Raw genomic sequence first — 13271 nt, forward strand, 5'->3', positions numbered from 1 at the left:
TGAATAATCCTGTGAATAAGTATCTTGGCACCTTGGGCTCTCTTTCTTTGTTGGGTTTCCCCTGCAGGACAGATAAATAGTTGGTATGGTAACAGCACTATAGAATGCTGTGAAATACATTAACACTTTGTAAACAACAAGCAACTAGCATTGATTAGGTTGGTAGCTTAAATGGAAGTATTAATTACTGTTGGCAAAGATAAACAGGAGAGGGTAAATGGCAGAACTGCATTTTAACATCGGTCATATGTGACTCAAACACCTACCTCTAGTGCAATTCGAAAGAAGTCTGCAGCCAAGTGTAAGAGAGTCCGTCTCTTCTCCAATACAGCGATCAGTGTGTCCCACGCATCTTTAAGGGTTGATGCCATAGCATCATACACACGTTCTTGATCTTTATTTTCGTCAGCTGTCTTATCTGCTTCACATAACAAGTCCCATACTTGATCTTCCAAGGACTGGGATAAGAAAACAATAAATAATTAAGTAGAATAACAATAGGCATCTTTTTAATGATTCCAAGTCAGTGATAGTTTTATTAAAAGTGTTCTTTTTATCTGATAATTCCTTTGCACTATAATATAGCTCTGTATATAGTGAGTATATGTAGAGCTATTATTTTATCATCTGTTCAGCAGTTTTATTAATAAAACACCAAAAAAAGAATGTTGGAATTCTCAGAAAGACATTGCTATACACACACAAAAACAATGCAGGAATAATAGTATGTAAAAAAAACAACAAAATAAACTTGATTAGGTTAAAAAAGTATAAGATATAGAAATATTTTTTTAAACTGATGATTTATGACAAGAACATGGGATTTGTCCACTTTACAAAATGCATACACTCTTACATTTTTCCATGACAAGTATGCCCAACATTGTGACAAGTATGCCCAGCGCATTTCACAGACAATGAGAAATAACTTATAATATATTATACTATCAGCTATCAAAAACGACACAAATACAAAGCAAGTTCAATGTCACAATTAACCTGCAATTGGTCAGCTCAATAAAAAAATAAAAAGAGTGCAGCCCTCAAACATCAAGGTAACCAATTAGGGCCCAATGAAATAAATGTACTTATCCCTTCAAAATATGTGCAAGGTATAGGACACCTTGGTAACAAAGAAAGTCCTGAAGAATATTAAAGGAACACTATAGAGTCAGGGATACAAATGTGTATTCCTGACCCTACAGTGTTAAAAACACTATTTAGGTGGCCGCTCACATTATCCACCTTAAAAAGTTAATAATCTTACCTATATTCCAGTGGTGGCTCCAGTGGTGGCCTCCTTGGCTAAGATCATCAGAATTGAAAATCTCAGTAAATCCAATGCTTTCCCATGGCAACATTTCTCTAGTTCAGTGATGTTCAGCTACTTTGTCCTTAAATTTAAAATTCACTTTGAATTCTCACTTTAGTAAATAATCTTGTAAATAAGTAACTGGTAAATGGTCTCCACTTCCTTGTTTCAAATAAAGACTGCCTTTTAGAAGAATCCTTAAGTTTGCCTGGATATTTCTTTATTTTATTTTTTTTCATGTAAATAAGTAACAGTTGTTACGGGCATTTTCTTGACTCCTCAGGCTCTCTTACTTTGTCTGGTTTCACCATAGAAAAGCATTGGATTCGATTCTGATGTTCTCAGCCAAGAAGGCGGGGTGTGGGAACAGATCCAAATCCATGCAACTTTATTGGTAACTGAATTCCTTGCTTCCTATACGGTACTTTATATATCGCCAAATTAAAGTCCCTTTCCAACCCACCTGGCAGGTCCTATGTTGCTGGCATCACTACTAAACGTAATTTAATGTAATCTATTTTCCCCAAAAATGTATTTGAGATTCAAAAGTCTGATCATTTTGTGCAATTGCGGCCAATTCTCATAAATTGTCCCTTAGAAATATTAGTTAGCCAATTATTAAGATGGCAATGTCTAAAATTAATATATCTATTTCTATCTGGGAATTGCTCCCTGTATAAAAAAGAAAATGACTTTCTGTTTTATTAACTCGAATGGTTCCCTCTGTTAGTTGGATTTTCCTCTATTTCCATTTTAAACTTCATATGAATCTCAGATCTATTATTTTGGCCATTTTTATTCCTAATTGAGATCTCGGCATCCTCAGTTAATAGTTGATCTGCGTCCGTTCCCTGTTAATATTTATTATTCCATTTGTGTTTAATATTTGATGGACTGGGTTGTCTGTTTGACTTATAGATAAATATAGCCTGTTACTGTTCTCTTATTATTTTAAAATCCTCATTGTCTTTATTGAATTTCATTTTTTTTTATTTTCTATTTTTTTTTTCCCCCTATTAGTTTTATGTTTTGTTTAATCACACCATTCCTCCTCTCCATCTCCTCAGGTTTACAAAGAGTATTCATTTCAATTTCCAAAGATTCTGTCTCTCTCACAGATCTTAATTTGAGCATGTTGATAATCAATTAACAAATAAATCAGATCCTTAGAACCTTTTTTCGAGTATTCCGTTCCACGTTTTCATAAACCCATGTCAATCTGTGCCTTGAGTTCTAATTGTTTGTGTATCCTCAATCCTTAGGGATTATTCCCAACTTTAGGTACTGTTCTAGATGGACAACTTCCCACTAATGTATTACATCTTTAATGGCTGTTCTTTTGAATTTTGAAAAGAGATTATCTGGAGTATTGGATTTTGTTACACTGTTAATTTTATTTTGTGTGATTTTATACTACCGTGTTTCTCCGAAAATAAGACCGGGTCTTATATTAATTTTAATCACAAAAAACACACTAGGGCTTATTTTCAGGGTAGGGCTTAGAGCCAGTCTGTTAACCGGTGTCCGCGCTGTGTAACCCCCCCAGAGACCCTCACCTCCCCCTCCCTGTAATATTCTCCCCTCCCTCCCTGTAATACTCTCCCCCCTCCCTCCCTCCCTGTAATACACCCCCTCCTTGTAATACTCCCCCCTCCCTCCTTGTAATACTCCCCCCTCCCTCCCTGTAATACTCCCCCCTCCCTCCCTGTAATACTCCCCCCTCCCTCCCTGTAATATTCTCCCCCTCCCTCCCTGTAATATTCTCCCCCCTCCCTCCCTCCCTGTAATGCTCTCCCCCCCTCCCTCCCTGTAATACTCCCCCCGCCCTGTAATACTCCCCCCTCCTTGTAATACACACCCCCTCCCTCCCTGTAATATTCTCCCCCCTCCCTGTAATATTATCCCCCCTCCCTCCCTGTAATACTCTCCCCCCTCTCTCCCTCCCTGTAATACTCTCCCCCCTCTCTCCCTCCCTGTAATACTCCCCCCTCCCTCCCTGTAATACTCCCCCCTCCCTCCCTGTAATACTCCCCCCTTGTAATACTCCCCCCTCCCTCCCTGTAATACTCCCCCCCTCCCTGTAATACTCCCCCCTCCTTGTAATACACACCCCCTCCCTCCCTGTAATATTCTCCCCCCTCCCTGTAATATTATCCCCCTCCCTCCCTCCAATATTCTCCCCCCTCCCTGTAATATTATCCCCCTCCCTCCCTCCCTGTAATGCTCTCCCCCCCCCCTCCCTCCCTGTAATACTCCCCCCCTCCCTGTAATACTCCCCCCCTCCCTGTAATACTCTCCCCCCTCCTTGTAATACACACCCCTCCCTCCCTGTAATATTCTCCCCCCTCCCTGTAATATTATCCCCCCTCCCTCCCTGTAATACTCCCCCCTCCTTGTAATACTCCCCCCTCCCTCCCTGTAATACTCCCCATCCCCCCTCCCTCCCTGTAATACTCCCCTCCATCTTCTCCTCACCTCCCCTGTAGCGTGGCCGAGCTCCTCTCCGGTCTGCGACCCGGCCGGACTGACCTGGAAGTGCACACTCAGTGTGCACTTCCTGTCAGTCCGGGCAGGTCGCGGACCGGAGAGGAGCTCGGCGACGCTACAGGGAAGGGGAGGTGAGGCAGTGCGGCAGCCGTCTGAGCGCTCTCTATAGAGCGCTCAGGTGGCTGAGGCATTTAAAGGGCCGGCAGGTGCCGGCCCTGCCTAGGTCTTATTTTCGGGGTAGGGCTTATATTGCAGCCCACCCCGAAAATTCAGCTAGGGCTTATTTTCGGGGTAGGGCATATTTTCGGGAAAACACGGTATGTAGCTTTATTTTCTATTTGTAAGCTGATTAAAGAGTTGAAGGAATTCTGAGCAATTTTCTTTTGGATCTTTATTGATAAAGCTTTTCGAAGGTATGTTCTATATGTATTCCCCTCGCTTAGTGTAATTACACTTCTGCAATCCATTTGTCATGTCACACTATTTGTTTGGTATCATATTTTACCATAATTACCGTAGCAGGCAGAGCTGGGTATGGTGCTTGCTGTGTTCATTTAAACGGCTTAGGATAGTAATTCTTAAAGGAACACTATAGTTACCTAAATTACTTTAGCTGAATAAAGCAGTTTTAGTGTATAGATCATTCCCCTGCAATTTCACTGCTCAATTCACTGTCATTTAGGAGTTAAATCACTTTGTTTCTGTTTATGCATCCCTAGCCACACCTCCCCTGGCTATGACTGGCAGAGCCGGCATGAAAAAAAATCTGGTTTCACTTTCAAACAGATGTAATTTACCTTAAATAATTGTATCTCAATCTCTAAATTGAACTTTATTCACATACAGGATGCTCTTGCAGGGTCTAGCAAGCTATTAACATAGCAGGGGATAAGAAAATCTTAATTAAACAGAACTTGCAATAAAGAAAGCCTAAATAGGGCTCTCTTTACAGGAAGTGTTTATGGAAGGCTGTGCAAGTCACATGCAGGGAGGTGTGACTAGGGTTCATAAACAAAGGGATTTAACTCCTAAATGGCAGAGGATTGAGCAGTGAGGCTGCAGGGGCATGTTCTATACACCAAAACTGCTTCATTAAGCTAAAGTTGTGCAGGTGACTATAGTGTCCCTTTAATTAAGGAAGGGCTTAGAGGAAATCCGACATACACATAGTTATCTGATTAATCTTATTGTGTGGGATAATGCATTCAGAGGCCTGTGGTATATTTGAAAGCTACAGTTGTTGGTTTTCAGTGCCTATTAACAGACTATAATGTTCTGTGTGGCCCTATCAATGTACTACAGTTACATTTTAGATACGACAGGTAATCATTCTGGCCTTTGCTATGAGAAAGAACAGAACTTGTTGGAGATAAATCAAGAATGTAGCTGTCTGATAGATAACTACAACAATGTCATAACATTGTGATCCAGTTAAATATACTCCAAAACACTTGTTCCAGCTATTTGAAAAAAAATTCAAAAAACAAAATCACCTGAAAAAAAGCAGAACATATCAAATGATTCTTATAGTTCTCTAACTATATATGTATGTATGTATAAGCATTGTATGTTATAAAGCTTGTATCTATAGACACTGATGGTTTTGTGTTTTTAATGACGCCGCTGAACTGTATTAAAAATCAGCTACAGGTTTGTAATTTAAGCTCCAGATTTTTTTTGATTTTTTTTTTTTACGAACAAATTGATACCTGCCCTATTTTTCATCAGACAGGATTAATTAAATACTTTTCCTGCAATATTTCCTGAAGCTGAAAAACAATCATTAAATGTAACTTTTCTTTAAAGTGCAACTGTCACCTAAAAATATTTTGCCTGAAATCAGTCAAAACAATAATTCAAACAGTTAAGTAAAAATTTTTATCTAAACAAGCTATAAAAAGTTTATCAGAATTACAACTTAAATATCTATCAATTTTTCATTGTGGAGTCAGCCATTTTGGAATTACATGACAATTTTTACACCCTCGATGACAGTTATTGATAAATCGAGCCTCCAGGTAACATGTGATATTAGCAGCCAATCAAATTTTATCTTGTGATTTCAATTTGATAAAAGCATCATATATATATATATATATATCACTGTGAAGCACCCGGGTGGTCTATGGTTTTTTGGGGGTTTTTTTTAAGGCAGAGTGCCAGAGTTTAACTTACAGATAGATAAAGAGTATGAGTTTCTAACAACAGATCCAACAAGAAGGTAGTCAAAAATGTGCACCTGTGTGATGTACCATTGAATAACCTTCAGATATCACTGCAAAACAGCTATGTTGCCAGGTATGCTACAGCATGGTAACATTGTCATGCATAAAGTAACATTGCATCACATGTCTCACAATACATGAAAAAACTTCTGAAAATAATGGGCTAGATTCTATTATAAGATAATAAGGATATATTTGGTAATTTAATAGGATTTCCCCACAGATGTCAATAAGAGACACATCTGTTTGCATAGTTAAAGGACAGCAAGCACCATAACCACTACAGAGCCCCTAATATGACATTAAACCATATCTTTCCTGTAGCCTCTACTCAATGGGACGGAAGGTAATCAATACTCTGGATTAAGATATCCACAAACACCGAACAACATGATAAAGGATAAGGGTATGCACATGGCCAGTAGTACTTGCTTTAATAACTTTATCCATCTATCTAATATAAGATCAAAGTACGTCCAGTCACCTGTCAAAAGTGTTTAAATCAATACTCCATAAGCTCCTGGGCATTTATAGTCTCATATAACGCTCATCCCAAATGATAAAAAAATTGAGTAAATAACCGCAACTGTCTTCTTACCTCTGCTTCTTATTTGATAGTGAAGTCCCCACTAGGTTCAAAACCTAACTGTACGGATAGCTTAGAGTTCACTAGAGAACAGTATGAATATATTTTAACGTCTTCACTATAAATTCTTATCAGTCTTTTTAAGTTAAAAACATTCTTTAGAAGCAGAATTCTCCATCTTTTAAATGATAGCGTAATACGAATTCTGAATATTTTAGCCAACGCAAGAGTTTTACATGTTGCCTAACATTGCAGGCAATCCCACCAAGATCTTGTCCTGTTTTCAAGAGATTTAATATTCCTTAGAACAGAGAATTGTATTCATTTCAAAAATATCTCAGCAGCTTAGAACATCAAAGAAAACAGCTTGAGGTCTGATAAGGCTTAAAATCCACAAGAAGAAATTATGAAATTGAGATTACGAAATAATTTGCAACTCCTTTATCACACTTTACATAAAAAGTATGAGAAAAATGTAATAAATAAAAGAAGAAAACATTGAATACATACTTTAGCAAAGATACAGACATATTTATGCAAATAATAGCACTCAATGGAGTGAGAGGACTTATTTGAGCCTACACAATGTTGAGTTGATTTGCAATAGAGCAGAAGAAGTTGCTTATAATATTTAAGTCAATATATATCCTTAATAAGCACCGATAAATCAGTGGGTTAATCCTCCCGCTGATAAATACATGATCAATTCTTTACTTTTTGACATGCGCACTCTGCATTTTGTCTTTCGGAGGTCGATGGAATTAGTTTGAAATGTATTCGGTAATAGTTATGTCATTTGACTTAGTATAAAGGACTAAATCCCTCCTAGAAGGTTTGAAGTAGGCTATATAAGCAAAGGGATTATTTGACTAATGTTTATAGAGCGAGATTCATTTTAGACCTTCCCAATATCTTGCTACAGGTTCCCAGTCACTTTGATTTTGAGGACATAGCTTTTGTAGATGTGGACATGTCACCTTGACCCGTCTAGTGTTGGCAGAATGATAGGAGCTGATCCCACACCAAAAGCTCTGTGTAACATGAGAATGCTTTAAAACTGTGAAACCTAGGTTCAAATCCCATTTATACCTCTCTACCAGTAAGTGTCCTTCACCAAGGCAACTAATGATATACGTCCACCTATCTCAAATCCTCATAGATTGTACGCTTGTTTAAGCTTGACCGTCTTTAACTCTAAATTATGGAATATGTTCTTGCTATATAAATGATATTAATAATCAGTAGCAAAAGTGGTGCTTATACAACTAACGGAAAAGATAACAGCAACAGCAAAAAGCTAATAAATAAATAATGTAGCCTGAGACACAGATGAGCGCTGATTTGCATGGCAATCCCAAACCAAAATGAGTATTGGATCCCTACATACCCCAGGATTTTTCCCTCCTATCTCCTTTATTAGTTTCTGAACATCCTGAATTCTTTACGGCATGGCGCCATCATGAGCTGGAAACATTGAGAATTCTGAATCATACCGACTCCATGTGTAAATACATGGGGTTTGAATCATATTACTGGTTTATATATCGGTTTACAAATACCACTAACAGAGTTGATGTCTTATTCTAGGTAGAGCCCCTATTCTACATACCTGGACAATATAGTAACAAACTGTAAGGAGATTTTATTCATATAGCCATCTCATGCAGATTAATTATCTCAAGCAAGTTAATTATTTTTGCATGAATAATAGGGTTACCTATAGAAAAGTGAGAGTTCCATTTTGAATTCCTATTTGTTGTGCTGTACCTTCTTCCTCCAAATATGGGGATGAACATGGTAGCCACACCTGGTGTTAACAAGAGCCTTGGACGAATACTGTAGTGAAGCATAAGTGCCATTGAGCTGGCCGGTTGGGAGATGTACCACTGCACTTGCTGAAGTTCATGAAAGCATCAGTTTACTTTGAGTCTTAATTTCTCTGCCAGATTAAGACCTCCAAGGCATTGTTCAGAGTTCTAAATTATAACAGTTATCCAAATCCTTGTACATAAATACCAATATGAGGCGAATTCAGTAACTAACCATGTAGCCCCAGTTTTTAATATTCTGTCTGCTAACATAGAAATATCCACATTGCACAAGGACCGGGGGTAGACAACCATCGGCACTCCAGGTTTTGTGGACTACATCTCCTATAAAGGTCTTCCAGACATAATGCTGGGAAAGCATCAAGAGAGATGTAGTTCACTCCTCTGGACCTCCAATGGCTGCCTACACCTGACTTAGACAATAGCGTGGATTGTCAGCTTGGCAATACCGATCTGCTAGGGAAAGTCATTTAAAAGGCATCTTATGTTGTTCTGCCCTCTGTTATAATGCAATTACATAGTTCATACTCCTCAGACAGTCCAAGAGTTAATTTTATTCGAAATTACCCAATAACAAGCTTAATGCATTTGTTGTTTGACTAGTTTCCATTCAATGATACGGAAATGTCAGAACATTTTTGTTTGCTCACTTTTTTAGCATGTTTTACTCTTTCAGGCAGATCACATGAACGCATGACCCTGACCAATTTTCCTTAAAAACCTCTCAGTGTTTTCTCTTTACATAAACAAACAGGATATTTTGGCCTGCTTGCCAACTAAAGCTTTTATGTGCTCTCACAGTTTATGGTTTATCCTCATATTTGTCAAAAAAAATCTGCTTTTTCTAACTGACAGTTTCCTTTTATTTTCTGTACGGATGTTGCAAAACTAGTTTTGTGTTTTGTCATTTGTGCAGATAGAGCATTAATAATAAAATTGACTTAAAATCACTTCCTGAAGTTTGTGTTTTGGCCGAAGATACTTCCAGCTTCAAAGTGGTTTTGTCAAAGATAAATAGCAGAAGTGTAGTAGATTTGATTTAGTAAAGGTTACTGTTAAGGACTCATGGTTTCTAAAACACGCAATATATGCCTGTAATACCCTTGGATGCTTCTCAGTGGGTATCCCTTTAAAGTGACACTGTTACTTCTGTGTTTTGACATTCCAATGCAATGAACCTTTGTGTGCTGTACCTTGTCATATCCACCCAGCCACTCTTGCTGGATGTTAGGAATGGACATCTTCTTGTACCTAGTGCAGTAGATGCTTTTGGCATCGTATCACATATGCAAAAGAATATCTTCTAGAGAGCCATGTTTGCAATCATACACTTAGGTGCAGAAACAAAGATGGCGGAGCTCTTGGTAGCTTCATCTACTGGAATATGAAGGGAGGAACTTGAGACTGAGCATGAGAGCTTCATGTAAGTATGTTTATGTCCCTCTTTTCCCTCCAAGTGTCAACATGGAGCAGGCATGTGACACGAGGGAAGGTGTCTGTGCAAAAAGAGGCTAAAAACTGCATAGGCCATGACAGTGCAATCAGATTTAATTTATCAACACCTAGTGCAGTATACTATAAAGCAGTGGTTTCCACGCCAGTCCTCATGGCCCACCAACAATCCAAAACGTATGTATTTCCCTGTTTTTTGCAATGGCGATACTGTCAAAACCTGGAATGTTGGTGGGTCTCGAGGAAACACTGCTATAAAGCATACATTTATGTAAAAAGGCTGTTATTGAGTATTAACTTGCACCATGTTGAAACTTACATATTGACTTCCATCATTGTTAGTTATAGCATTCAAGCTAAGAATGCCATACCTGCAGTAACAAAAACCACACTATAAAAATCTGTTACGTTTTATTTTCTGAAACTTTTTTTTTTAAATAAATCGTTATTAAAATGAGACAAGTTCGATAAAGATTTGTCAAGGAATAACAAGTAAGGAAGTACATTGAAATAGGTAACAGCACAAGAAAAACTATATCAATGGGACTATTATTTTATAGTAAACAATCTATCTTCTCTAGAAACTATACCACTGAATAAAACTTAGCAAATCACTCATAACCTGTGTTAACTTTTTTCATATGGTGCTCTGTTTTATAGTAACTGTGTGTTAAACATTACTTGAGATTTCAGTCTAGGCACAACCAAGGCACACAATGCAAATGTCAGGGTACTCACCTGTGAGACAGACGGCCAGACGTGGTCGCCCCTGGAATTCCCAACAGGGGACTTGAACCGGGGTACTTATCTATCCCAGTCCTGCTCTCTGCCTCTGAGCCACAGCAGCTTTACCTGAGACTTCTGATTCCGGTCTTGTTCATCCTGGCTTGGCTACTACACCGGGGGCTGCACCATGACTTGTCTGCTTCTCACCTGACTCTGATCTTCATTAGCAGGGTATTTAAACCCAGCCTCGCCCTGCACTCATTGTCAAGTCTTTGATCTGTGTTCCTGTGTCGTATCAGTGTTCCTGTTTATTCTGCTTCGTATATTTGACCTCGGCTTGTGACTACGTTTATTCTACCTCTGGCATCCTTTGACCTCGGCTATCCCTCGACTATCCTGCTGGTTCTGCCCTTGCCTGTCCTGCGAATTTGGTACTGCATCCTGCACTGCCCCCGTGCACAGACCCACAGGCCAGGTGAATTCTTACCTGACCACCTCGGTCTGTGGCTATCTGCAAGGGTGAGCGACATATCTGCGCTACAGACTCCCAACTCAGGTAAGACCCTGACAGCAAATGAGTAACCAAACAGAAACATTGTTTCTGTTTCTTTTCTTTCTCTAACTATGATCAATGGCAGAAAAGAGCAACTTTTATAACAGTGATTGACACACAGCCAAGATGTGGATTTATAAATTCTAAATATAAAATATATTTACTATTTACAGATGTGCTAAATATATGGTGTCTATCGATGTACTCCTCCTGCAACCTAGCATACAACATTTTACATTCAAAAAGAGAAAGTTATGCTTTTATATTTTCTTCAATTTATTTCAATGCAACATATTAACAATAGTAAGAAGTTACAGGGATGCTATTTATTGGAATTAAAATATATCCTCACAAGATGGTCCATAGTGAGCTAATTGTGAGATATAGAACATGTATGTTTATATGAAAATATTTTATACACTCAAGGCTAAACATTATACATTTGTCATTTATTGTCTTGAGAAAGCAATATGGCAAATAAATATATTTATAGCACATATATTATATTTGAGAAAGAAAATAAATAAATGCATTCTAAGTTATGAATCTCATCCAGACATTCAGCACAGGATCAATACCGGTACATTTCTGGTTATTGCTGGGTCTTGTTATCCCGGCAAATTTAGGTTTAGTAGAAATCTACTCATTCATACTTAAAATAATAATGGAATTCTTTCTTGTCTCTGAAAACTTTCTATGTTGATTGTTTTCAGGATTTTTAGCAAAACGTCCCTAAAGTAAAAAGAGCATAAATGTTTTGAGATAAATGGAAAACTTACCATAACAAAAAGGATAATTTTCAGCGGACATATTACTGCAGTTACGTGTGAATACAAAGATATACTAGACAGCAATATCCTCAATACAATGGTATAAGTACAGCAATAACTCATTTCCCCATCAACTTTTTTTTCAATTTGACACAACTTGATGTTTCCTTTTTTATCCTAACTTTGAAAAACTAATTTACAGAGTCTTTCCCATCTGGGAAAAAAGTACTCACCAGAGATATCTCATGAGTAAGATGAGAAACAGTATTCAAGTACTAAACTGAGCGCATGTTTAACTCTTTTTAAAGGGCAGTATAATTAGGGAACCTTTTTTTCTAAACTGGGAGTTCAAGTCAAATCATGGGAGAAAACAGTAGATCTGGGAAAACATCCAAGTATAAGTTTTTTGTTTTTTGTTTTTTTTTCGAAGTGGTTATTTTAGTCTAAAATTTGCAATTATATTGCCATTTCTCCGCATTACCCAAGAGAGTTTAGTGCATAAACCTCTAGCAGTTATTTCATAAAGTGAGAATTGTAGGGAATTCAAAGTGAATTTCAAATTTAAGGCCAAAGTAGCTGAACTGGAAAATTCCCCAAGTCAGTTATGCTTCCAAGTTGGCTGCTTTGACCTTCAAATTGAAATCCACTTAGAACTCCACACAATTCTCATTTTAGTAAAGAACACTTTTACCATATTTTTCACCCATACAATGGTTTATATTTGAACCTTTCTTTCTATCTCACAAGCTTTTATGTCATGGATTCCGAAAAGGTATGGCATACCCATACTCTATACACCTAAACAATGTTGCTGTGTGAGTTATTTCATCATTATTCTAGTAAGTGAGATATGCAACTAAAACACAAATCTCTCTTCGGCCACCGTCTCGGTTACAAGGAGATCAGAGACAGGAAATGCAGAGCTGCCATGACACCTTGGACCTCCGCCAATAAACAGCTACACAATATTCTTTATCTCTAATTGCACCCCTGTTGGACTCAATCATCAATTATCAAGTGGCACGAACGGCTTGGTGACACATAGTTATAAGACGATATTATATATGTTGCTCAATTATGTGGTCAATACAGAAAATAAATAATTTTTGAATACATTTTTTTTAGCAGCGTAGCCAGATTTTGGCTGTGACTTGATTGTAAAAGTACGAAAAAAAAATTCTGAGAATTTCTGATCTAAATATATTAACAAAGACTGGAGGTATGTTATGTATGTTGGCGTGGATTCTACTAAACCAATCTCTTAGTTGTCCTTTCTCTTCTTTCTTTCTCAATAAATCATGCTGTCACTTAAGGATATTAAGGACATTTTC

At 37.8% G+C, this 13271-nt stretch overlaps 1 protein-coding gene across 4 annotated transcripts in view; it reads right to left on the minus strand.

Moving 5' to 3' along the window:
- Nucleotides 1-13271, minus strand: part of CCDC141 (coiled-coil domain containing 141) — a 136826-nt gene that overhangs the window by 100428 nt on the left and 23127 nt on the right. For all 4 annotated transcript variants that reach the window (XM_063429789.1, XM_063429786.1, XM_063429785.1 and 1 more), the window contains exon 3: nucleotides 267-458. In XM_063429789.1, coding sequence (XP_063285859.1) covers nucleotides 267-458 — 192 coding nt within the window. The remainder of the gene's footprint in view (nucleotides 1-266; nucleotides 459-13271) is intronic.

Source organism: Pelobates fuscus, chromosome 8, assembly GCF_036172605.1.
Source record: "Pelobates fuscus isolate aPelFus1 chromosome 8, aPelFus1.pri, whole genome shotgun sequence".
Lineage (NCBI taxonomy): Eukaryota > Metazoa > Chordata > Amphibia > Anura > Pelobatidae > Pelobates > Pelobates fuscus.